Below are 26,244 nucleotides of genomic sequence, written 5' to 3' on the forward strand. Positions count from 1 at the left end.
AAAACATGGAATGCATAAAAGAACTCTTTTTGGCAAAGCTATTGACATAAGAACTTAAATGATTTTGGTTATTATCAAGAAAACCATGGAAAATGTCCAGATATCAGCTCTGAAATGTAACTCTCATGAGCTATTTTTTGTTGTTATCATTATATTTGTCCAAACAAATGTACCTTTAGTTGTACCAGGCATTAAAATGAACAAGAAACTGAAGAAAACAAGGGTGGTCTAATATTTTTTTCCGTGACTGTATGTATTTTAATTTCCTAAAGTTTGACAGTTTTATGCTTTTCCTCAGTTGAAGGTCACATAAAGAAACGCATTATATACTAGTATTCAGGATTTCGTTTCAGATTTCTTTTAATATCCTTAATAAGTAAGAATAAGGAGAGTGCAAAAATCTAACACGTACGCACACACACACATACACACACATACAAAGTAAAAAGTACTGTACAAATTATGTCGTATTAGTTGCATCACAATAACACATTTCCATAACAATAATAACATGAGTGTAAAAACTGCTCTTAAAGCGTCCATTTGAATAAAATCTACATCATGTTTGGAATAAATGAGAAGCAAATAGATGTAACACTTGATTATAGTCACTTTTGCTCCTTATTTGCACTAAATTTTAGGGATTTTGAGTCCGCGGCCTCCTCGGATCAGTGGATGAATTATAGGCTGCACTTCATTGGTAAAAAACCAAAAGTTCACCACAGTTTTCTGTTTATTTGCGCTGATCTTTACATCCATTTTTAAGCCAACAGGCCCAGCAGTCATCGCAGAATTCAGTACGACAATAAAATATCCAGCAGTTTGTTTAGTCAGTCTTAAACACTGTGGCTCAGACAGATGCATATATATATATATATATATATATATATATATATATATATATATATATATATATATATATATATATACTGTAGATCAGGGGTGTCAAACATGTGGCCCGGGGGCCAAATGCGGCCTGCCAAAGGGTCCAGTTCGGCCACTGGGATGTTTTAGCCAAGTGCAAAAATTCCACAGTCTTGAATTGAATTAAGCAAAAAAAAAAAAAAAAAATTAGCTTGAATTTAGGAAATCTTGAGTTAAGCAAAAAAAAAAAAAAAAAAAAATCTTCAATTAAGCCAAAAAAAAAAAAAAAATCTCAAATTTAGCAAAAAATGTTGAATTAAACAAAAAAAAAACTTCAATTAAGTAAAAAAAAAATTGTTGAATTAAGACAAAAAAAAATCTTCAATTAAGTAAAAAAAAATCTTCAATTAAGCCACAAAAAAAAAAAAATCTTCAGTTAAGTAAAAAAAAATCTTCAATTATGCAAAAAAAAAAAAATAAAAATCTTCAAATAAGTAAAAAAAAGTCTTAAGAATTAAGCCCAAAAAAATCTGGAATTAACAACTTACATTTTTTTTCTTTGTTTCAGTGCAAAAAATAACATTAAATTGTGAAAATATTTACATTTACAAACTATCCTCTAACACTACAATGTGAATAACCTGAACAAATATGAACAACCTGAAATGTCTAAAGAAAATTCAGCACAATTTTAACTATTTTTCTGCCTGTTCCTCAGTGTTTAATGTCTTTGTAGATCAAAACCATAATGCACATGGAGAAATGAGAAGTTGAGGAATAATATTGTTAAAATTGCACTAAATTTTCTTACATTTTTTAATTTAAATTTCAGTTTTTTCAGGTTTTTTTTTTTTTGATAGTTTATAAAAGTAAGTATTTTCATAATTTAATGTTTTTTTTAACACTAAAACAAAGACAAAAATTTGGAGTTGTAATTATTTCTAGGTTATTATGTTATTATTTTTCTGGTCTGGCCCACTTCAGATCAAATTTAGCTGAATATGGCCCCTGAACTAAAATGAGTTTGACACCCCTGCTGTAGAGGCTCATGGGCTCGGGCAGGCTGAAGTTACACACCAATACCACTACACCTCACAGGGTAATACTAAAATCATGTATCCACAAGCAAAAATGTGAATAGTATACATGCTAGAGCTTGTGGCCATGAACCCCAGCCGTGCGTAAAAAGTGCGCTACCATGCCCGGATGCCCTGCAGAGTTCCTTGGCAGGGTGTGACCACTGGTCCTTGGGTTGATTGGGTTTGAGTCTGTGCACCAAGGTTCCCTAAATTCATATTCATAAACGCATTGGCAGTGTTATTACTGGGTGGCAGAGCAGGTAGACTGGAGTAAGTACAAGAATAGCTGTTTGTATACACGGAGTTGCTGTAGCTGTACGCAGGGTAGCTGTTGTAGCTGTACGGGTTCGGAGCTCCGACCGTGTAAGAGGTGTTATAGTTCTGAGATCCAGCCAGACAAGGTCTCCCGTCCCGAACCAGCACCGGTACAGCCACCCTCCTGGGCGGCGGAGGAGGAGGAGGAGGGTGGTGGTGGTGGTGGTGATGGTGGTGATGGTGACCCGCCATCTCCAGAGTCTTGTCCTGCCGCTGCCTCTTGCATTTGTACCTCCTGTTCTGGAACCAGATCTTGACCTGCGTGGAGGTGAGTTTTAAGGACGTGGCCAGGTGTTCCCTCTCCGGGGCGGACAGGTAACGCTGCTGCTTGAACCGTCGCTCCAACTCGAACACCTGCGCCTGGGAGAAGAGGACGCGCGGTTTCCTCCTGGTCCTCTGCTGTTTGGTGGCGGGTTTTTCCGAGTCTGCGTCTTCACATTCACCCCGTAACGCACCACAGGTCTCTACAAAAAAAAAAAAAAAAAAAAAAAAGAAAAAGTTATAATTCATAAATCATTACAAAAACATTTACCCTAACGATTTGGACTTTTTATTCACGTTTTAAATGAAGAAATCCCTAAGGTTAAATTATTCACACACGCATGGGATTCATTTTTACGCATTAACTACTGTATATACAGGGTGGGGAAGCAAAATTTACAATATTTTGAGGCAGGGATTGAAAGACAGTGTATGACCAATTAGTTTATTGAAAGTCATGAGAATTTATTTGCCACAAGAAAAGTTACATAATACAAAATGTTTTTATTCTATGTGTCCTCCTTCTTTCTCAATAACTGCCTTCACACACTTCCTGAAACTTGCGCAAGTGTTCCTCAAATATTCGGGTGACAACTTCTCCCATTTTTCTTTAATTGTATCTTCCAGACTTTCTCGTAATAGTTTTGCTCATAGTCATTCTCTTCTTTCCATTATAAACAGTCTTTATGGACACTCCAACTATTTTTGAAATCTCCTTTGGTGTGACGAGTGCATTCAGCAAATCACACACTCTTTGACGTTTGCTTTCCTGATTACTCATATGGGCAAAAGTTTCTGAAAAGGTATGGATAATAGTGTTAGGTATGATTATGACATCAATATATGTTTGGTTTCAAAACAATTGACGTAGTGCCTGCTGAGAAAAAACAACTAAATGTTCATTGTAAATTTTGCTTCCCCACCCTGTATATATTTATTTTTATATAATAATAAATTACAGTAACATGTATAAAGCATATAAACACAAATTAAATTAAATAATAAAATAGGAAATTAAACTTTAAGTGCTAATTTAATTTGTGATTGAAGTGCTTAACATAAGTGGTGTTTATATTTAGGTGTGTGCAAATGATGAAAGCTTTATTTGTGAAATTGTTAAACAGGAATTACAAGAAATGGTTGCGTCTGTGTTTAGGGATTTAGGTGGCTTCTAATATATAATAATACAGCTGTGAACTGCATGCCTTGAAGGGATTTACAGAAGAATTAAAATGACATTTGGAATCTTACAAATACATGTATAGACGTCATTTATGCTCATGAGAAAAAACTGGATGTAAAGTCTAATAGTTAGAAATTATTTGATAATATTTAAGTCCAGTGAAAACGGCTGTGTTCAACTAATATCTGCACTCTTCTCTTTTACTGTTTAATTATGTTTTAATTGTGTTTTTAACTTATCTCTTCCATTTTTGTAAAGCACAGTGAATTCAAATACATTTCCCTATTATTACTGATTATTCTGAGATCATTTTTGCTCCATGCACCAATCGATACAAACACTCATGATCTCATCCTCACCGTGTGAAATTATTTATCATGTGGGGGAAGGCTCACTTACTTGTATCTGGATCCTCCTGCTCGGTTTCCAGTCGAAGCTCTCCAGGGTGGTGGTGGTGTCCCGGGGTATTGAACATCTCCACCGGCAGCCCTGACTCCGCCAGACGGTCCTGAACAGACAGGGGGTTGAGGTACGACATCCTGTCCTCGCACTCGGACAGGCCGGGGCTGATGGGACTCGGACTGTCCCTTCTGGCCAGCATACAGGAGGGCGGCGAGTGGGAGCGCAGAGGTTTATTCTTGGTAAAAGGTCCGGGTTGGGAGAGCGCACCGGAGAGACCGAGGCAGGAGATGAGCTGGAGCTGGTGGTGCTGCGATTGTTGTTGTAACTCTAACTTCAAAATGTCTTTTACAGAAAAAGGCGTGGTTGAAGAGGTTATAACCGGGCTAGGAAGCATCGTGACAACCAACAGAGAAATGGAAGATCACAAGCAGTCAGCGCGCACAGACCCCCGTGGATAAAACAAGAAAACAAGTCCGTGCGTAAAGGTGAAGAATGGTTACGCACTGGTTATTTTTCACGCAGACCGAGTAAGACTGGCTTTCCTTCAGATGTGACATCCCTCTATTTTGGCTGAGTGTCAGTGGCTGGAGGGCTAAGAGAGAAAGAGAGAGAGAGAGAGAGAGAGAGAGAGAGAGGTCGATCCCGTTTGGTCGGCTGAATTCAGTTATCTACAGAAAAAGCTGGGTCAGCCAAGATGCTGTCCTCTCCCCACAGTGACGTCCTGAAGCGGGGGAGGGATTCTCTCTCTCCCTCTCCCTTTCTCTCTCTCTCTCTCTGTCTACCTCTCTCTCTCTTGCAGACATATAGGCCACAATATATGAAATAATCTCAAAAAACCCAACCTCCTCCTTTCCTACAGACTGTTATGGGTGAGAAAGGTAAGACAGTTTCGCTTACATTAAAATCCCAATGAAACCAAACCAAGCTGAAAAATACACACAAAACCTTTCATTTTGTTAAAAAAAAATCAAAAACGCAAACTTCATTTTGATTAGTTAAGCAACTGAATTTACGAGAATTTATCATTTTATCTATCCTGAATGGACCCAGACAGTTTCTTCCCATCATCACAGTGGTTTTACGCGTATCTTTAGTTCCTGTGTTGGCAATCCATGGATAAGATAGCCTAATATGCTGGACTGGAAAATAAGATAAAATTAGCGATTCAAGTAGAGAACATGAGAATATATTTATAGGGCTTTGTTTATGTTTAGTTAATCTGAAAAAGTTTGAATTTTCTCAACAAACTGGCCAAGATAATACCCTACTTTATCATTATCTAGTTATTTTTATTACATATTTATATAATTACCCAAGTCAAGCATCTAAATCAGGGGTGTCAAACATGCGGCCCGGGGGCCAAAACCGGCCCGGCAGTGGGTCCAGTCCGGCCCGTGGGATGAATTAGTGAAACACAAAAATTGCACTGAAGATATTAACAATCAAGAATGTCAAAATAATTTTAGGTCAGTTCCATCCTAAGTGGGTCAAACCAGTAAAATACTATCAGAATAAACTATAAATAATGAAAACCACAAAATTTTCTCTTTGTTTTAGTGTAAAAAAAAAAAGTAAAATTAAACAAACAAATGTTAACATTTACGAACTAACCTTTTACAAAAAATGTGAAAAACCTGAACAAATATGAACAACCTGAAATGTCTTAAGAGAATTGAGAGTAATTGTACCAATATTCTGTCTGTTATTAAATGTTTTGTGTATTTGCAGATCCACTGTGATCTGTAATTTGTAATGAACATGTGAAAATGAGAAGCTGAGGTCAAATAATGGCATAAATTGTTAAAAATTGCACTTTTTTTCTTAATAAATTTCATTTTGATCATGGTTGTTCATGTTTTTCCACATTTTTTTAAAGGATGTAACAAATTTGATAATATAATTTTACTTTTTCACTTTAAAACATAGAAATTAGGTACATAAATTTTGGAATTGATATTATTTTTGTATTATTTTGTTATTATTTTAACTATCCGGCCCACTGCAGGTCATATTGGGTTGTATGTGGCCCCTGAACTAACATGAATTTGACACCCCTGATTTAAATTATCATAAGTCTTCAATTAAGAGGAAAAAAATCGCATTTAATTATACCCACATACAATATAAAACAGTAATAATAATAACAATAATAATAATGTGCTCATAAAGTAACGACAAAACCATTTTTTTTGGCAGTAAAAGGAGAAAAAACGCACGAAAAGTCACAAATTCCCAGCATTTCCTGCATATTTCTGATGACCTAAATACCACACGTCATGATAATAAATAATAACCAGCTATATTTGTTCATTTTGTTGGTGTTTTACTCCAGTTCCATTAGTAAAAGGTGTTGAAATGGGACACCTCGGTCCTGGTCGCCTATCTGTGGCCAAGTGCAGGCGCCAGGGTCTGAGGGCCCATTGCTCCTAAACCGTGTGGAAAGAAAAGGAGGCTATGTCGACATAATCTCATCCGTTTGCCATCAACAAGGCGCTGTTTAGATTAGGCCAGCGTCCTCCCCTCCTCTGAAGATCAGCCTTTAAAACGGTCCATTTAAGAGGAGTGGGGAAACGGGGAAGGGGGGGGGGCGAAAAAAGGCATTAGTGCGCACAAAGCTTTACCAATTCCAACACACGAAAACAGCATACATTAAGAATTTTAAAGTAGAATATGTTTCCTTTTATTTGAGGTTTGGAAGTCATTTTCAGATTGCCAAAAAATGCGCAATTTGAGTGGAATTTATTAAAGTAACAGAAAATTTTGCTCCTGAAAAGCACTAAAATTGCAGAAAATAAATATCACATAATATTATTAAATGCATTATGGAGTAACCTAAGATAAGTAATCCTCAAAAAGTGCCGATCTAAAGCATCTAATGATCGAAAATCCTCAATAATTTCTTAATCTCTAATCCCATTAATGCACAGAAATAATCAAGATAAAATGTCATTTCTCACTTTTTCTTTATTATCAAATTTAACCCTTTTGGCTCTGTAGTAAACATAGAGACACTGTCATCTTCTGCAACAAAGATTCACCAATGTATTTTGAGGAAAGACAGTGGTTTTAGACTCTTATTTTTGTTCAATTATTGATATATTTTGCAGATAAATTCACTTTTTTAAAATCAGTTTCTTTGTTCTTTGTGAGCTTTTACGTGATCAGTAAATTAAATACAGGAAAATATCTGGTTTCGGCGAAAAAGTGCAAAATACAGAGGGTAATATTCTAATAAATGTTGTTAAACCACTACAGAAAGGTTAAAGGTTGAAGGGAAGCAGTTATTTGGAAGGCAGCACAAAAGACTGAAGTAAAATTCAGTTATATTCGCAAATTTGTGTTGCGTTCAAGTGCATTCGTTTTACGCATACACGGATTTCCTTATAGTTTTTTTTTTTTTTTTTTTTTTTTTTTTTGCTACTGTTTCACTTATATTTGTTGAATTTGTTGTTATTGAACTGAAATTCCATCCTTTTCATTCATTAGTGACCTTGTTTAGGAGGGGAAAAAAACTTCACGGGTCAAAGGCGCAGCTCTTAACACTAATGGCGCAATTACCTCTGCGGCTTTGAACCGTTTTTTTTTTTTTTTTTTTTTGGTGGGGGGGGGGTCCTCAGCTGACCATCATCAGTGGTCCTCGCGTGCCACCGGCAGCCCGAAAGTGGCCAAGCAGAGCCGCATGTTTACGGAGCGGAAGAGTCTGTTTCCTGCCTGTAACAAAACCCAGACTCGCAGTAAGTGTCAAGGAGCTCCTCGGTGCTGGATGGGACTCTCCAATACATCATCTTCATTTCAGAATCGTCCCGATAAGCTGGGTAAGGTCAAACCCCCCAACAGAGGTCAACACTGATAGGCAGCAGAGCCCTGAACATAAATAAAAGTCTTTTTTTTTATTATGCACTGTAAAATAAATGACTCTAAAATTAACACCAAAAAGTTGTAAAATTGCAACATAAAAAAAACTGTAAGTGACAATACAATGCAAAGTTGTTTATCTGAAAAGATCTTTGTGTTAACAATTAAATCAAATATAGCTGTAGTTTTTACAGGAAGAGTATGTGAACAAAAGCAGATTTGTATGTAGAAATGATGTATTTCTATTGTTTTAAGAAAATAAAAGTGGAAATTGAAAAACAATGTGGTGCCGTTTAAATTGCAAGACCATAATGTTGAAAAAACAGCCTATTTGCTTTATACATATATATATATATATATATATATATACATATATATATATATATATATATATATATATATATATATATATATATAAAGTTATAAAAAAGTAAACATTTAACAATGTAACATTTTAAATTTGTAAATTAATGGGTTGGTAGAGTTGGTAGAGTGGCTCGTCCAATAACCAAAGAGTTGGTGGTTCGAATCCTGGTTCTGTCTGTCCATATGTTAAAGCAGGGGTATCAAACTCATCTTAGTTCAGGGGCCACCTACAGTCTAATATGATCTAAAGTGGGCCGGATCAGTAAAATAATATAAATAATAGGATAAGAACGTCTAAATCAGGGGTGTCAAACTCATGCTAGTTCAGGGGCCACATACAACCAATACAGTGGGCTGGATAATTAAACTAATAACAAAATAATACAAAAATAATATCAATTCCAAAATTTGTATGTCTAATTTCTATGTTTTAAAGTGAAAAAGTAAAATTATATTTTCAATTTTTTTTTACATCCTTTAAAAAAATGTGGAAAAACATGAACAACCATGACCAAAATGAAATTTATTAAGAAAAAAGTGCAGTTTTAACAATTTATGCCATTATTTGGCCTCAGCTTCTCCTTTTCACATGTTCATTACAAATTACAGATCACAGTGGATCTGCAAATACACAGAACATCTAGAAAGAGGCAGAATATTGGTACAATTTTTTGTAAAAGGCTAGTCTGTAAATGTAAACATTTTTGTCTAATTTTACTTTTTTTTACACAACAACAAAGAGAAAAATTGTAGTTTTCATTATTTACAGGTTATTATGATAGTGTTGTACTGGTCTGACCCAGTTGAGATTGAATTGACCTAAAATGATTTGAACATCCTTGATTGTTAATATCTTCAGTGTAATATCTGCATTTCACAAATTCATTCCAGGGGCCAGATTGGACCCTTTGGCGGGCCAGATTTGGCCCCTGGGCCGCATGTTTGACACCTGTGTGTTAAAGTGTCCATGGAAGACACTGAACCCTAAATTGCTCCCAGTTGGACCTGGTGGTTTTGGAAAGTGCTTTGGACACCATGAAGGTGGAGAACATGTTCTAAATATGTGCAGTCCATTTACCATTTAAATCCAGTGTTAAATCTACATGTTTAAAATGTTAAATCTACATGTTTAAAATGTTAAATCTACATGTTACTCCGTAAATATGTTTACAGTTGGATGTGTTTTTTACAGTATTGTTCTTGCAACCACAGCTGCCAGTTTTTTTCCGTAAAAACAACAGGATTTTTTTTACAGTGTGCAGCCACAAAATTTGGACAAAAAAATTAAATGGTAGCATCATAAATCCAATAAATCCAATTTCCATGCAGCAGTCATCGCTTTAAATTCACTTTTTGAGTTAAAGTTGGTGTTTTGCCAGGCAGTGCTGGACATGTTTGTTCTTGTTCCACCTCTTTTCTCTCTAGCTCTTGCAGTTTAACTTGTTGAAGCACTCTCTCTCTCTCTCTCTCTCTCTCTCTTTTTTTTTTTTTTTTTTTGCAGAGTGGCAGGTGTACAGTCATATCAGTGGTTGCAGGCCCAGAAAACCAATCCACTTACAGATGCAGGGTCGAATGTTGTTTAAAGACAGCAGATCCCTGAACAGTGAATTGAAGTTTGATGACTTGGTAATGACTGTAATTATCTTCTCCCTGTGGTCTGTGCTTCTGTAAAGCCGAGAGGCGACCGGTATCTGATGGTTTTACCGCAGTAGTAAACTCTGCGAAAAGAAAGCATCAACACCTTCACTGTCTGTGGGTGCAGTGTGTAAGGCCTTGTGTGTGTGTGTCTGTGTGTGTGTGTGTGTGTGTGTGTGTATTATTATGTCTTGACAGAGCTTTGCGGAGGACCACTTAACATCTCTGTACAAAGGAGCTGGTTGTTTACAGGTGTTACTATAACAGCCTGGGTGTGTAATGAGGAACATGACTATAGCTATTCATTTGTCTTACGGTGCACAGGATAAGCCTTTAACTGCTGATGGTTACATTAGGAAAAATAGATTACCTCAAGTGTGCCTGCATAGTTTGGGTGACTTTTCTTACAAGGTGTGTTTGCGTCAGTGTCAGGAGTTGCAGAATACATGCATGCAAGTGTCCTATAGAACATATTCTGTCTGATTAAACAATAGTCATAATATTTCAAACTATTTATTGTTATTGATACATACTAGGAGTGTGTATCCGCAAGAATTTGGCGATACAATACAAATCACAATTCTAGAATCACGATACGTATATCGCGATATATCACGACACTGTTAAAAAGGCAATTTTTTTATTGGTTTTGGGGGGGGGGGGGGGTTTAGATTTTTTCCTGGCAGAATTGAATTACAGCAGAAATATGCACAAATATTAAACACATTTTTATTTGATCACAACAGGATCGAATGTTATATCACAAAATGTTCCTGTGTCAAAGCTTAAATTATATTTTACAGAGATAACAGTTTAAGATCCTGCTGAAATGTTCATATTCTATTAGTTCATAACTAACATCATAATATTATTTTTGTGCTGTCCCAACAAAGGAACTAACATCTGCCTCTCAGACAGTAAAAAGTGCTTTTAGGATACATCAAGTAACCACTATTTAATAAAACAGTGTTAAATTATATTAAATAAGATAAAAACAATAAAGAAAAACAAAAAACAAAAATGAACCTCCGCTATATCTGCATTTGAATAAATACCTAAAAATATCGATGCAGTACTTTTTAATACAGTATCATGAAATAAAATATCATGATATATTGCAGAACCGATATTTTCTAACACCCCCAATACATACAGTCGCAGAAAAAATTATTAGACCATCAAAAGTCATCAAAAACAATGGTTATGCAATCAAGTACTAACTCCTGTGTGTATCATGTGACTAAAACAGACAGAAAAGAAAACATGGAATGCCTAAAAGCACTGTTTTTGTCGGTACAATGCCATAGATATAGATGCAAAAACTTAAGTGATTTTGATTATTACACTGGGTTCCAAAAAAATGTTTTTTGCAAGTTGTCTAGGTTTTTTTTAACTGAATTAGGACCATTTTGCACCGCTAAATCAAAAAATGACATCTGTTTTTCTCAATCAGGTCAGGGTTGGTTTTTTTTTTGCTAAATTTGATTTTGAAAAATTTGATCTTCTCACAAAATTGATTACATTTTTGTGACTTTATCAGTTGATTTTTTTTATATAGTTCTCACCCAAAATAGGTTTTAAGAGAAAAAAAAATCATTTTCACAAGCACACTTTATGAAACTTGTGACTTGATTCCTGTTAGGTACAATGGTGTATTCACTGCAGAAGTAGCAGAATACGTCAGGCTTATTTTTGCAAGATCTTCTAGTCGAAGCCATTTCATTCACCATTCATTATTTGACTGTTGTTTACTCCAACTGTCTCTGTAAAGCCCTTTGAGATAACCTTGTTGTGATATTGGGCTATACAAATAAAGTTGAATTGAATTGAATTGAATTGAACCTGTAATATCAAAAAAACCATTAATCATAAATTGGCAAAAGTAAAATCTTCAGAACTCGTTTATTGCAAGAAATATGAAAGAATTTTGTATCATATGATGTGAAAATGCCCATAAATGTAAGCAAAAATGTTAAAAAGCCAATATGTAGCATAGTTCAGAAAGTTGACCTGATAGAGCAAAATTAATGTGATTTTTGGATTCAGCACACCAAAATTATCCTAAATCATCTTAAAAAACTTAAACAATAAATTTGTTGTTGACCAGTGTTATCAAGAAAACCATGGAAAATGGATAGATATCAGCTCTGAAATTGAACTCTTTTGAGCTATTTTGTTGTTATCATTATATTTGTCCAAACAAATGTACCTTTAGTTGTACCAGGCATTAAAATGAACAAGAAATTGAAGAAAACAAGGGGTGGGCTAATAATTTTTTCTGCAGCTGTATAACATATTCCCAGACAGCAAAATCATTATTGCTTAAATCTGGCCCAAAACTGGCAAGCCATTTGGCAAAGTTCTGGGCGGATGTATGGGCCCTAAATGGCCCAAAATAGGCAAGCCAAAATCTAACCAGAAGGAAGCCAAAATCCACCCAAAACTAATTGTAGACTTCCAAAATATAGCCATAATTGTCCCAGAAAAGCCCCAAATCCCCATAATCCAGCCAAAAAGTAGCCAAAACATGCCATACTATACCATGCTATACTTGATCCTGCCCTTTGCCCAGTCTTTTGGTTAACCAGACATGTGCCATAACTCAGCCATATACTGCTGGTGCCTCCATATCTATTATGGATAACCTTAATCATACCACAGTTAAGCCTAAAGGTTTTCATAATGCCAAAAGAAAGCCAAAAATGCCAAATGTATGCTATAATACTGCCAAAATATTTGTTATCTGGGTTCTGTCTGATTAATCAATAGTCATATTATTTAAAACTATTCATTATTATTGATACATAAAGTGGACTTCAGTAAGAAATCTACATGAATTAACAACTCTAGAGATGTATGTTTTAAGTGTATGGATTATAGAAATACAACAGACAACAGATAAAGCCCTAAAGTATTTTCAATAGCATTAGAACAAACATGACAGTAATATTCAGTTAATTCAGAGTTCTGGAGTAAAGCATCTTGTCATTCCTAGTTTCTGAATCCTCCTTCAAAAATGACAAAAGAAATGATACTTTTTACCTTTTGTGATTATTTAGGTATTTACTTGGGATCCCCATTAGTTATCACTACCATAACAGCTATTACTGATGATAAGTGACAATAAATGGAAAAACCTGCATGCATGTACTAGATGTTTTGCGCATTTTAACTGTAATAGTTACAACCCAGTGTGGTCTCATTCCCTCAGTGTTGGAATGAGACTAAATACTTTTACCACTCTAGAGTGAGTTGAGGTATTAGTATTTTATGCATCTCTACAGGGAAGACCAGTGGCGATTGTTATTGTCTGATTAAATCAAAAGCCATTTACACTAGAATAGCCAAATGTCAATATCATAGACTTAAAAATGTACTGAAATAATGAACTATAATGCTCAGTTAATTCAGAATTCTGGAGAAAAGCATTTTGTTGTTCTTACTTTCTGGGTCATCCTTCAAAAATGACAAAAGAAATTATACTTTTTACCTTGTGTGATAATTTATGCATTTACTTAGGATCTCCATTAGTTATCACTACTATAACAGTTATTCTTCCTGGAGTCCTCGCAAAATCAAGCAAGACATTCAAGCATTACCAATGATAACTGACAATAAATGGAAAAAAAACCCTGCATGCATGTACTTATTTTTTACACCAATTGTTTCAAAACAAAATAATACATAAATTAATATGAGGGTAGACTCAGTCGATGCACAATTTAGTATCGTATTCAAACAAGCCCAACAACAACTTCATTGAAATGAGCAATCGATACTTGGTTGTGATACTTTTTCATAGTTTTCACACAATAAAATCTGTTTTCTATCATGATCATATGTAGCTTAAACTGATATTTTTCTGAATAAGTACTGTTTTGCTGTGTTTGACTACATGAAATAGATGGAAAAGATTAGAATAATGTACAGTAAACATTCTGTTCAGTCATACATGCATGCAACCTGACTGGACATTTGAGTTGTGTGCAACTGTTCTTAGGCTATTGTCGCAATTTGTGAGACACTACAGGTGAATAGGGTAAAATTTTTAAATAATAGATATCACCATGAAACTTCCTCAGTTGATTACTTACAAAAGTATGAAAAAAATTTATTACAAGTTTTTGAAATGTGTTTGTTTAATTATGCAAATTAGGCATTATCTCATTAAATATCAATTTTGTCATCAATCATTTAAAGATTTAACCCTTTCATGCATGAATTATGACAACCTTAGTTGAGATTTTTGTCCTGAGTGTTTTTATTTCTCCTTTTAAATCAAATATATTTATTGATTTTTCTGGTGTGAAGGAAAATATACAATATTTGTTCAATTGAAGACAACCTTTTTCAACACAGGAAACAAACATCAGACTCCCAACCACCAAAACAAGACAAAAAAAAAAATCCTCTTTAGACATGAAAACAACAATGCAATTGAAAATTTTTTTATGAACCTATTTTTCATGGAGTTACAAAAATATTCACTCAGCTGGACACCATGTGTTTAATTTTTGAAGCAAAGAAACATGTATTTAAAACGCAATATCAGAACGTGACAAACTGTGTGAAAACTGAAATAAAAGCATTTTCAATGCAGCTAATCGGATATTTTTTCACATTTTAACATACTCTAACACTATTCCTCACTTCATGGAGATAATATACTAAAAAAAACTTTGTGTTTAAGAAAACTGTTAATTACAGTCTAAAAACAACTAGCAATTGATTTACACTCAAACATGTTTGTGCACATCAGGTTTATCAAGAACATAAAGTTACAGTAATAGTATAAATGTCAGTGTATTATGGAATGGTGCATGAGCATCCACTGTGTTGGCTGATATGGAACTCAAATAACCAAGCCCATGAATATACAAGAAAACAGCTGGAGAATAACTCCACTGAAGTGACCAGTATGCATGAAAGGGTTAAATGGGGGAATTTGATACATTTCTATTGGAAACAATTGCTGAAAAACAGAATAAATGCTCAGGTCCTTAGTAATAACAATATAGAATATGTCAAGCTCATGAAAATGGATTATTTAATAACATGGCAGGCATATACAGCCTACAACTGCAGTAACTCAATTAATTTACATTGGCATATTGTGCACAAAACCCAGGCTAGACAGTTGTATGGACGCAAAACAAAACCAACGGTAGATGTCACAGCTTTCTGAAATCTTTCTAAAGGATCAATGTTTAGAAATAGACCTGATGCAGCACAATCAATTCACCAAAACCTGCGACATGCATAATCAGTCATTACACCCCTCCCGGTTTCCCAACAACAGCTTACGATCAGATGTGCTGCTTCCTTTTTCGCTAATTCAATAAATTGCTTTCATTTTTCACATCTTGAAAGGCGCAATTTCTGCTTACTTTTCCCTGAAAGTTATGGCGTTAGGAACATTTTCGAAGATCCCACGGTAAGCTAAAAGCAGAAGTGTCAGAGTACACCACGTGATGTATGTGAGCGAATCATGTTAGCAGAAACGAGCAGTAGCCAATCAGATTTCGTTATTAGCTTTAAATCCCCCCCTTGGACATTCACGATTGGTTACTGATAGAAAGGAAGTGCCCTTATTTGGGTTACATAGCGTTGTGCAGAAGACTCTGAGTTTTACAGCGATACAGGTATTGTACCAAGGAACGTATCCCTGCTCACAATTGTTTCCATCGGCCGCGGGAGCATAATTTCGACTTTTTATCTCATAATTATGACTTAGCATGGGGATTTTTTTTTCAGTGGCGGAAATGGGCTAGGAACTGAAAAAAATATCCCCATGGTAAGTCATAATTATGAGTTAAGAAAATCCAAATTATGAGATTAAAAAGTCATAATTATGAGATTAAAACATTGAAATTATGAGATAAAAAGTCATAATTATGAGATAAGAAAGCTATAGTTATGAGATTAAAAATTGAAATTGGGAGATAAAAAAATCGAAATTATGATCTTAAAAAGTCATAATTATGAGATAAAAAGACGTAATTATGAGATAAGAAAGCTATAATTATGAGATTGAAATTGAAATTATGAGATAAAAAATTGAAATTATGAGATAGTAAGTCAGAATTATGAGATAAAAAGTCAGAATTTTGAGATAAAAAGTCAAAATTATGAGATAAAATGTCATAATTATGAGATAAGAAAGCTATAATTATGAGATTAAAAATTGAAATTATGAGATAATAAGTCATAATTATGAGATAAATTAGAATTATGAGATAAAAAGTCAAAGTTATGAGATAAAAAGTCATAAGTATGTGATAAAAAGTCAGGGGAAACACTTCTGAGCGGGGATACATACCTTGGCACAACACCTGTTACGACAGACTTCAGTAAACAGAGGAAATGTGGCTTGTCAGTTTGGAATGCTAACTTTTTGGTGAATTCGGGAGAAACTTACAGTTGCAAGTAAACAACCTGTAATGAAATAAACATCTTATTGTATATTTTCAACGTTTTCTTTGTAGCAGCTGGAAAGAACACATATTGAAGGAGTAAACTTGCCCAAAATCTCAAAATTGACCACTGTATGAAAAACTGATGTTTGCCTGTTGTGTCTTGCCTTAAATTTCAGAGCAACAGTGCCAGCTAACAAAAGACATTGCTTTCAGTACTCTATTAGCTTTGAGAATATAACTATATTCTTATTGGAATTATGACTGTACCACACTTTGGACTTTAAATATATCTGAAGTATTTATATTATTCTTTCCTACAACATTGGTTAGGTTTCCTTAGAGAATGAATGTATAAACCCAGGTTGCCATATGGAGCAGGAAAGATTAAAGGACCTTGAAAATGTAGAGAGGAAAACACATTTCCATGAAAAGTGCATGCATCATGTAGCTCTTAATGTTCTTTCCTTTACCCTTTTTATTTCATGGTCATCAGTAATAATGGCAAAGGCCCAAACCGTTGTGTGTCAGTAATGGCTCAGTTCTTCTAGGTCCCGGAAGGTGAGTCTTATCAGCAGCCCATGTGATGGTGTCAGTAGCCAGGACCTAGACTGTGCTATTGTGCCCCTGCCTGGGCTCGAGTGACGGATGACAGCGCCTTCTCACTGGAGGAAATGAGGAGGCCAGAGGCGAGCCTGGGGCCAGATTTTTTGCAAAACCCTGTTCTCACCCACTTATCTTCAGCTCTGAAAGTTCCAAATATCCAACAATGGCAGGCCTAAGGTGATCGTGAACCTACATGTTGCAACAATCTCACAGGGCTCATAGTGTTAACCCGGGTCAGAAAAAGATATCCTAATTAGGTAGTGTGTTTGAAAGGCTGTGAGAGGGGGCGATGTGTTTGAGGGCCGGCCCTGGTCTGTGTATCAGGGAGTTTAACATGTAGACCATGAGAGGAGGAAGTGAGGTTAGGCCAGTCTGGGTCCCCTGCCCTTTGGCCTCCCATGGGTCTCATAAATTAGCCTGCTGTAATTCTCTCCCAGACGGCCTTGCCCCAGCAGGTGTGTGTTTGTATATACAAGTGCTAACAGGGGGGGGTGTATGCGCTGTGATGACTGTGATCTACGGTGTTGGGAATGTAGTTTGGGAGGAAACATGCAACCTAAATATGCTTATCCTCTGCTGCCTCACAGGCCATATAGATAAAGACACAGCCAGGAGGTGGGCTTTTGCTGAGTAGGATGTGGGAGGCTTTAACGTTTTCCCTTTAGCTGCATGTAGACTCTGTCCTACTTGGCCAGAGCTGGTGAAAATAATATTAAAAATATCCAAAGGGTGGACAAAGTTCAGCTCGCTACTGGGGGGGATTTTGTTTTACATGCTTCGAGCTGTAATGAGTCTCTTGGGAAAGCTGAAGTTGCCGTAAAATAGAAGCATTCATCCTGGCTACAAGAGGTAAACATCAGTGAGAAAAGGCTCCTCCAGTAATCAGACTGGGAGGTTTTTGGTTTTTCACAAGATGTTTTGCATATTTTAACTGTAAAAATACAACCCAATGTGGTGGAATGAGACTAAATACTTTTACCACTCTAGAAAGAGTTGAGGTACACTGTAAGCCTGTAAGTTGTATTTACTAAAATGCTTTAATTACAATGTACTTCAATGATTTAAGTTTTATGACATTACTATAAAATGTTGAGTATATTCTACTAATTTGTAGACATAGTTGAAAGTACAAAAAAGTTTAAGTTCAATGGATTTAAATCACTAGTTTTAGTCATGACCACATCTTTTTATCTGTGCATTGCATTGTGGGTATTGGGCATGTTGTTGAAAATGTGTTATTTTTCTGTGCAGGGGTTCAGCGGGGTTGTGGTGTTAGTGTTAATTTGGACTTTATGTGTGTATGGGAATGTTTATTGGCCTTTTTGTGTTTGTTTTTGTATTTTTGTAGAGCTGCACCATGAGTCAGAGCCATAGGCTGAACAATCGATTTACTGTTCAACCAATACTGTACTGGTGTAATATAAATCTTTAAATCTTGCCAAATTAAAAGCACTTCCTGAACTGGCATGTGACATTGTGCTAATTTCCATCCTTGCTACTATGCTGTATAATAAGTTAAGTTATCATATAAAGCACTTTATATAGCAAAAGATTTTAATTTAAATCAACTAGGGATTGAGTAAAATGAACTGATGATATTAAGTCTAATGATTATACAAAACAATTGACACTGCAACAAATTCTAAGTTAAAATAAATTGGCATTTAGTGTGTTGTACTTAAAATAGCAATTCCATTCAAATCAAGCACTTAAGTTTAATACACTCAAGTTTTCATTACTCATTACTTAATTTTTTAAGGCAACGAGTTACCTGAGATTTTTTAAGTAAACTCAGCTATCCGGTCTTACAGTGTATTAGTATTTTATGCAAATTTACAGGGAAGACCAGCGACGATTGTCATTTTCTGATTAAATCAAAAGCCATTTACAGTAGAATAGCCAAATTTCAACATCATAAACTTAGCAGTGTCAGGTACTGAAATGAGGTTTTGAAGTAGCTGCATGAAATATGTACAGGTTTTAAAGCCATGACTGTTTTACTCCTCTACATTTCTCTGAGTTTTCAGTTCCATTTCTTCATCTCCTTTCTGGCCAGTGACAGCCATAATGTTTTGATAATTAATATTCACACAAAAAGAAACAAAATCCTTTATTCTCCTCCTTCCTAAACTAAAAAAAAAAAAACTCCTTTAAAGACCAAAAACATCTACTGATCTAAAGTGTTAAATAACTTCTGAACCATTCATTCTATCAGTACATTGAAATAATTTAAGTAAAATGCAGTTCCTTATGTTTCCAGCATTGTATTTTTTCCAGTATTGTATTCAATTAATGATATATTTGGCTGAAAGAGTCCCTTTTTCTTCAGTTTTTTCTAATGTGACATTGTGGCAATAACTTTTGAATTTACTCAGAGCATTTATGGACGTTTACAAGAACTGATGAATAGATATTATTATAATAAGTGGTGATAAACCACTAAAGAATGGTTAAATATATAGAAAAATCCATTTTGAAATCATCACAAAAATTGATCTAGGTCTTAAAAGTTAAAACATATAATGCATTAGCTAAAAAATACTTTAAAGTAGCAGTATATGCAGACATTGAAATGCTAGAGTATACAAGTCTGGCCTAAATACTCTGTTAGAATGACCACAGAGATGGTAGAATTTAATCAATAGTCTTTAGATTCATAGTTCTGACAGGATCAAAACATTACTAAAATAAAATATCCAATCAAATATGATGTGCTGTGGCAGATTAAACTGAACAATAGCATATAAAGTTAAAATGAAGTTAAAACAAACTCAACCTTAAAGATATAAAATTCAATGTACACTTTAAAACAACAGCAATGTACCCAAAAACACTAAGGACACTGACAGGAATCATTTTACTGCACGACTGCTATTCAACAATTTTGATACTTGATAATACTTGCATACTTTTACTTAATATCAGATTTGTAGTTGTAGTACAGTATGTTATTAAGTAATGCTATGAATATTTCCTTCACAGTTGTTTTCATGGCCTGTTAATAGAGTGGAAACAGAGTTGAATGTATTGAGTCCTGCTCTGTATGGCTTTAGCTGCACAAATTCAGTGTTTTATCCAACACAAACCATCAAATAAAGACAAAAATGTCCTTAAAAAATAAAATTAATGCTACAGTTCAGGAAATATGCTAGATTAAAGAGTGAGTCCTTCAACTGGATGCCTTTTGTTTAAGCGAACAGGCATCCGCTCTTCTGTAGATACTGAATCCTTTTCTGTTTCTGACCCTGAACTATGACCTCTGTAGATATGAAAATACTAAACGGAAGAGAGGTTTTTCCTTTCCAAGATCAATAAAATATGACCTCTCCTAATTAATACATCAAGTTACTTGCCATCTATGGGTTTATTTTTCTGGAGTTTGCCTCATAATTTTACACAGACAAAAATGACCAGTCTGTGTGAAAAATCCGACATAAGTCTTCCACTTCCTGTCTTTGTTTCTTAGCATGCATATTTGTATAAAGCTGAAGGTCTGGAGAGCCGGAGCAGCCAAAAGACAACATCAATCAATTAGTTTAGTACACTGTAGACCTTGTGTTTGAGGTTCCACCCATTTCAACTCACAGCGTTAATGTCACATCAATGAGAAGCAGCAAGCGACAAAAACCTCAAACATGAAGAACAGCAAGTTCATGATCAAGGCCAAATCCTGGACTGAAAACTTCTTTCTTTCTTTCTTTCTTTCTTTCTTTCTTTCTTTCTTTCTTTCTTTCTTTCTTTCTGCTCCAATGCAAATAGTATTTCTCAGCAAGTTACATTTGTATTTCATTCAAATGCACTGTAAGACTGAATAAGTTGAGTTGCCTTAAAAAATTTAAGTAATGAGTAATGAAGACTTGAGTGTATTAAATTTAAATGCTTGATTTGAATGGAATTGCTATTTTAAGTACAACACACTAAATGCCAAGTTAATTTAACTTAAAATTTGTTGCAATGTCAATTGCTTTGTATATATTCATTAACTTAATATCATTAGTTCAATGTACATACTGTAATTCCAACATGGTTTAAATTAAAATCTTTCACAATATAAATTGCTTTGTATAATTATTAATCCCAATATGCTGTAATGTGGATGGAAGTTAAGCAAGAAGTTGGCTCAATGTAATTTGCCAGTACAGGAAGTGCATTTATTTTGGCAAGGTATAAAGATTTTCATTAAATAAACATGTTAGTGGTTGAACAGTAAATCGATTGTTCAGCCTATGGCTCTAACTCATGGTGCAGGTCTATAAAAACACAAAAACAAATACAAAAAGGCCAATAAACACTGACATACACACATTCAGTCCAAATTAACACTAACACCGCAACCCCGCTGAACCCCTGCACAGAAAAAGAACACATTTTCAACAACATGCCCAATACCCACAATGCAATGCACAGATAAAAAGGTGTGGTTATGACTAAACCTTACTGATTTAAATCCATTCAGCTTGAACTTTTTTCTTACTTTCAACTATATCTACAAATGAGTAGAATTCACTTAACATTTTATAGTACTGTAATAAAACTTAATTCATTTAAGTACATTGTAAGTAAAGCCTTTTAGTAAATACAAAGTCCAGTGTTACTGTGTGTTGTGTTCTGTGAGTCAGTGGCTGTCTTAGTTCACACAGGTATGTGTGATGCTTTCATACCAGCATAAAAAGCAAAAGGTACATGTTTGCAGGCACAATCTTCAGATCATTACTGCAAGAAAAACATCAACATCATTTGATGATATTAAATGGAGCACATAAAGGCATGCATACAAAAACATGCACAGGCTTACACACACATACACTTGCTGGAATGCATTCAAGACGCACACAGCACTGATGTCTATTATTGCATGCATGCTCCATCAGTCAGTGGACTACACAGGCAGAAACAGGGAGGTCCTGTGCTCTCTGTTGTTGCTGTGTCTAGTCACTTGTTAGAGAATTGATGGCACTGTCTTTGGAAAACAAACAGGGCGGGCGACTCAAAAGGTGGTCACTCACCACAGCTCTCTGACCCAGAGAGGCAGAGGCCATCGCAACATGTGAGCAAAGCTGCAATGTTGTCGATGGAATGTGCTGCAGAGTGTGTGTGCACACGTTCCTGTTTGTGTTTCAGTGATACATCTGCTGGAATGTGACTGTCTTGTGCCTGAATGTGTGCCTTTGTGTGTTGTGGTGTCAGCGTCCTATGGGAACTGCGATAACCTGCATGCAAAATGAAAACACTGTGGTTAAGGAAACTTTGTTGGCAGTAGTCTTTTTTCGTCATTGTTGCATTACAGTGGCAGTTGCCAAAATAAATGTTCTGTATATCACTGTCAGGCTGATGTGGATGAGATGCCTGTGAATGTTTGGCTGCTGACTAACTCATTGATCTGAATGTGACACACTCCCACTGTGGGCACTGTCTTGCCGGAGGGTTCTCCTGTCACTCTCTGCTCTGACTCACACTTCACATCACAGTCCAGACCGTGGCCCCGGGGCCTCCCCAGTACGTATCCACCAAACCCTGCCCTGGCCCCCCAAGCCTTGTTCTGGGAGCTCAAATCCTATAATTGCAGGGCTGACAGTGATAGCTAACATACGAGACACCCTCACCTGGTCGGAAAGAATGAAAACATCTACTGTCAAAGTGAAGCGAGGAGATGAGTGGGGGTATGGGACGAGTGAGTAACATCTGGGACAAAAAAAAGGAGAGAAAAGAATAAGTCAGTGTTCAGTGAAAAGAAGGAGATTATTTGTACCATTTCTACCAAAATAAGTGTAATGAGCTTTTACACATTATATTAATATATACTTTATAGGTCACCAATAAGCCTTTATTAATTTAGCATTTATTAATATTTATGCTACCACAATGTGAAACTATATTTAACTAATCCACCGAAATATACCTCAATATAGCCACCAGTACAGTCAGGAAAACATCATTATCTGCAGCTTTTTTGTTGAGCTATAAATGATCGTGATTAACAATGACTGTTCTGCACGTAAAAACCTTTTAAATAATTTTGCCAGATCTAATGGGAGGAATAATCATTAACATTTACCTAAATATAGTTGCTACACCCTTGCAGGGCCTGAAATGCCGTAAAGTGGCATTGCAGACAAGGATATGTCAAGATGAGCACTGACTTACAGATACACTGATGGATTTCTGAGCCTGGTTGACAGATAGTTGTTTTTTTAATGGCTGATATAATAATAATGAATTAAAACAGAACAAAACTATTCCGCTACATTCCCAGAAAAAGCTGACACTGAAAAGTCAGTATCTATATTTGAAACTGACTACTTTCACTTCATTAAAAATACAGTTACTCTTGTGCTAAACTCTCAGCCAAAGAAATAAATACAAATTAACCCTTTATAGGACAAGTGACTATTTTTGGTTGTTTCTGCACGCATTCACATTACAAGACAGTGACAGCACCAGTTACAGTGAAGACAGTGAGTCAATAATCTCAGGTCCAATGTGGTCTACAGGGTCTGTAAGGTCCACCTCTGCATGAACAGTGAGTGTACCTACTTTGTTAGGTACCATGAAGTTATGGTACTAATGTAAGGAATGATGTTCAAAGTTCAGCACTTATGTAGTTGAAATGTTCTAAAAGTGATGTTCTAATGTTCTAAAATACATGTTCCTTTGACCATTACAAGTGTTTTTCTTGTATTTTTATGTATACTTTGTGTTTTTTTTATTTGTTTGTTTTTTGTTTTACACTTATGGGTGAGGAACCAAATATGGTAACTTCATTTGACCTTGATTTTCTACATGACAGTGCAAGGTTTTAAAATATTTGACAAAAGTAGTAAATGTGTCCTCCAATAACACACTAAGGTTGAAATGTTGAATTTCAAAGTATTTCTATGAGTGCCCAAAAAAGGGTTAAACTCAAAGCAACTGATCAATAAATGTGGTCATTGAAATTAAATTGACAGTTAGACAAGATTATAGACCAGATTATTTTCTTCGAAAGTATTTCCTGTTGAGAAGTCTAACAGTTTTGGCACCAACTTCAGTCTGTATTAATACTATGGACAATGTCTAATCAGATATGTTTCAGAGATTATAAGTAAAGTGTGACGGTTTGGCTGAGGTTGGGATGATGTCAGAGTTAGATTTACATTCTTAACTAAGTCACAACACACTTAGGTCACTGGATAATCAGAAGTATTTAGTGGTGATGCAAAATGAGTGTGTTACTTAATAGATGGGCTCTCAATACTTAAAAAGAAGAGTTAATAAATGAATAATAGAAAAATAACTTAATTTGATGACGATTAAATCTCAAAAGCATCTACTGTTCTGAAATGTTTAATAACTTCTGAACCACTAGTTATAATAATGCATGTAAATAACTGAAGTAAAATGAGGTTTCTTAGCTTTTCAGAAGCATCAGATGTGTCTTATTTGGACATTCACAGGCTTCATACTGAACATGAAAACAGATATTTTCTGCAACAGTGAAACCCATGTAGTTTGACAAATGGCAGTTGGTAGAGACGCCTGTTTTTCTGTAGAGTTAATGACATATTTTGCTGAAAAACTCTATATTTTTCTTTAGTTTTGTCTGTTTTGATATAATCGCCTTTGAATTTGCTGTAAGCTTTAATGAATATACAGTCACGGAAAAAAAATATTAGACCACCCTTGTTTTCTTCAATTTCTTGCTCATTTTAATGCCTGGTACAACTAAAGGTACATTTGTCTGGACAAATATAATGATAACAACAAAAATAGCTCATAAGTGTTTAATTTCAGAGCTTATATCTAGCCATTTTCCATGGTTTTCTTGATAATAACCAAAATCACTTAAGTTCTTACATCAATAGCTATTCAATTCAATTCAACTGTATTGATAGAGCACATTTCAGGCACTAGGCAGACTCACTGTGCTTCACAACAGGTATTTAACATAGAAACGTAATAATAAAAAACAAACAAACAGGCAGCTATGGCATTGCACCGCCAAAAACAGTGCTTTTGTTTTTTTTTTCCTGTCTGTTTTAGTCACATGATACACACAGGAGATAGTACTTGATGGTATTTTGATGGTCTAATAATTTTTTCCGGGACCGTATACATGATTGCTATAGTAAATATAGGAAATTCAGAGAAAAATGCAAAATTTAGAGGATAATGTCATGAAAATGGTGATAAATAAATAAAAAAAGGTTAAACATAGAAAAAAAAATATTTGGAAGTCACAAAACACTTTAAGAGTTAAAAAGACCCTTTGTTATACTATAGTAAATATAGGAAATTCAGAGAAAACTGCAAAAATCAGAGGATAATGTCATGAAAATGGTGATAAATAAATTAAAAAAAGGTTAAACATAGAAAAAAAAATATTTGGAAGTCACAAAATACTTTAAGAGTTAAAAAGACCCTTTGTTAGATGCGTAAATGTCTAAAAAGTAGTCAACAGAAGTGCTTACTGAAAGGTGTAGGTTACTGGGTTAATGCAGTCTGACCGACAACAGCAAGTTTGACCAGACACTTTTTTTTTTTTTCCATTAAGAGAAAGCACAGAGACCTTAAAAACAGCGCATCTGCAGAGTCGAGCTCCTGGTCGGGGAGAACAGGCTGGAGTGGCCTTCATTTATCAACCACTTCAGCTCCTGCAGACAGCTGTGGGGAGAGTGCAGAGGAGCCAGCATGTTTACACCATAGCTCAGCCGAGGCCCTCAGGACAGAACAGATGAAGATCTTTGCACATAGTCATTTACACAGCCTTACATGCACTCACTCACGTTGTGTGGTGCTTTACCATTATAGCTGTCTGTTCAGTTAGGGCTCACCATGAAGTATATGTATAAATGTGCAGGCTGTCCTATAAAAAAAAAAAAATGTTTGTAGAGGATGAAGCAATATCAGGGAGATGTTTTGCCTGTTAGTTAATTTTATAGGGAAGACTATAATGAGCAGAACATATACCATTAGTTATTCAGGTTAAATGCTACTGGGAGGCCATTAGAATCATCATTAACAGACTTATGGCTCCCCCTTGTGGTGATCTCTTGTACTGCAGTCACATCTGTACATTCATGTCCTTATTGAGACATTTATTTTGTCTCCTGCCAGTTTTCTTACACAGGTATTTATTGGTCTATAGCACAGGTGTCAAACATGCAGCCAAATCCAGCCCACCAAAGGGTCCAATCTGGCCCGTGGGATGAATTTGTGAAATGCAAAAATGACACTGAATATATTAATCATTAATCGTGTAAAAATCATTTTATTTCAGGTTCCATAC

General features: G+C 35.3%; 1 protein-coding gene and 1 long non-coding RNA gene across 3 annotated transcripts; both read right to left on the bottom strand.

The window, feature by feature from the left end:
* Positions 1-1,877: 1,877 nt before the first annotated feature.
* Positions 1,878-4,755, bottom strand: nkx2.3 (NK2 homeobox 3). Its single transcript, XM_030155267.1, has 2 exons — positions 4,102-4,755; positions 1,878-2,722 (listed from the first exon to the last, which is right to left on the bottom strand). Exons 1-2 carry the CDS (start codon positions 4,496-4,498, stop codon positions 2,058-2,060), a joined length of 1,062 nt encoding a protein of 353 aa, XP_030011127.1. The 5' UTR covers positions 4,499-4,755; the 3' UTR covers positions 1,878-2,057.
* A 4,879-nt stretch (positions 4,756-9,634) lies between these two features.
* Positions 9,635-25,580, bottom strand: LOC115433775 (uncharacterized). Of its 2 annotated transcripts, none has more exons than XR_003937420.1 (3): positions 25,427-25,580; positions 22,583-22,661; positions 9,635-10,043 (listed from the first exon to the last, which is right to left on the bottom strand). It is a non-coding gene; the product is annotated as an uncharacterized LOC115433775 (long non-coding RNA). The 2 variants fall into 2 exon arrangements; XR_003937421.1 differs by lacking the exon at positions 9,635-10,043 and adding an exon at positions 21,626-22,189.
* Positions 25,581-26,244: the final 664 nt, after the last annotated feature.

This window comes from Sphaeramia orbicularis, chromosome 15, assembly GCF_902148855.1.
Source record: "Sphaeramia orbicularis chromosome 15, fSphaOr1.1, whole genome shotgun sequence".
NCBI classification, from domain to species: domain Eukaryota; kingdom Metazoa; phylum Chordata; class Actinopteri; order Kurtiformes; family Apogonidae; genus Sphaeramia; species Sphaeramia orbicularis.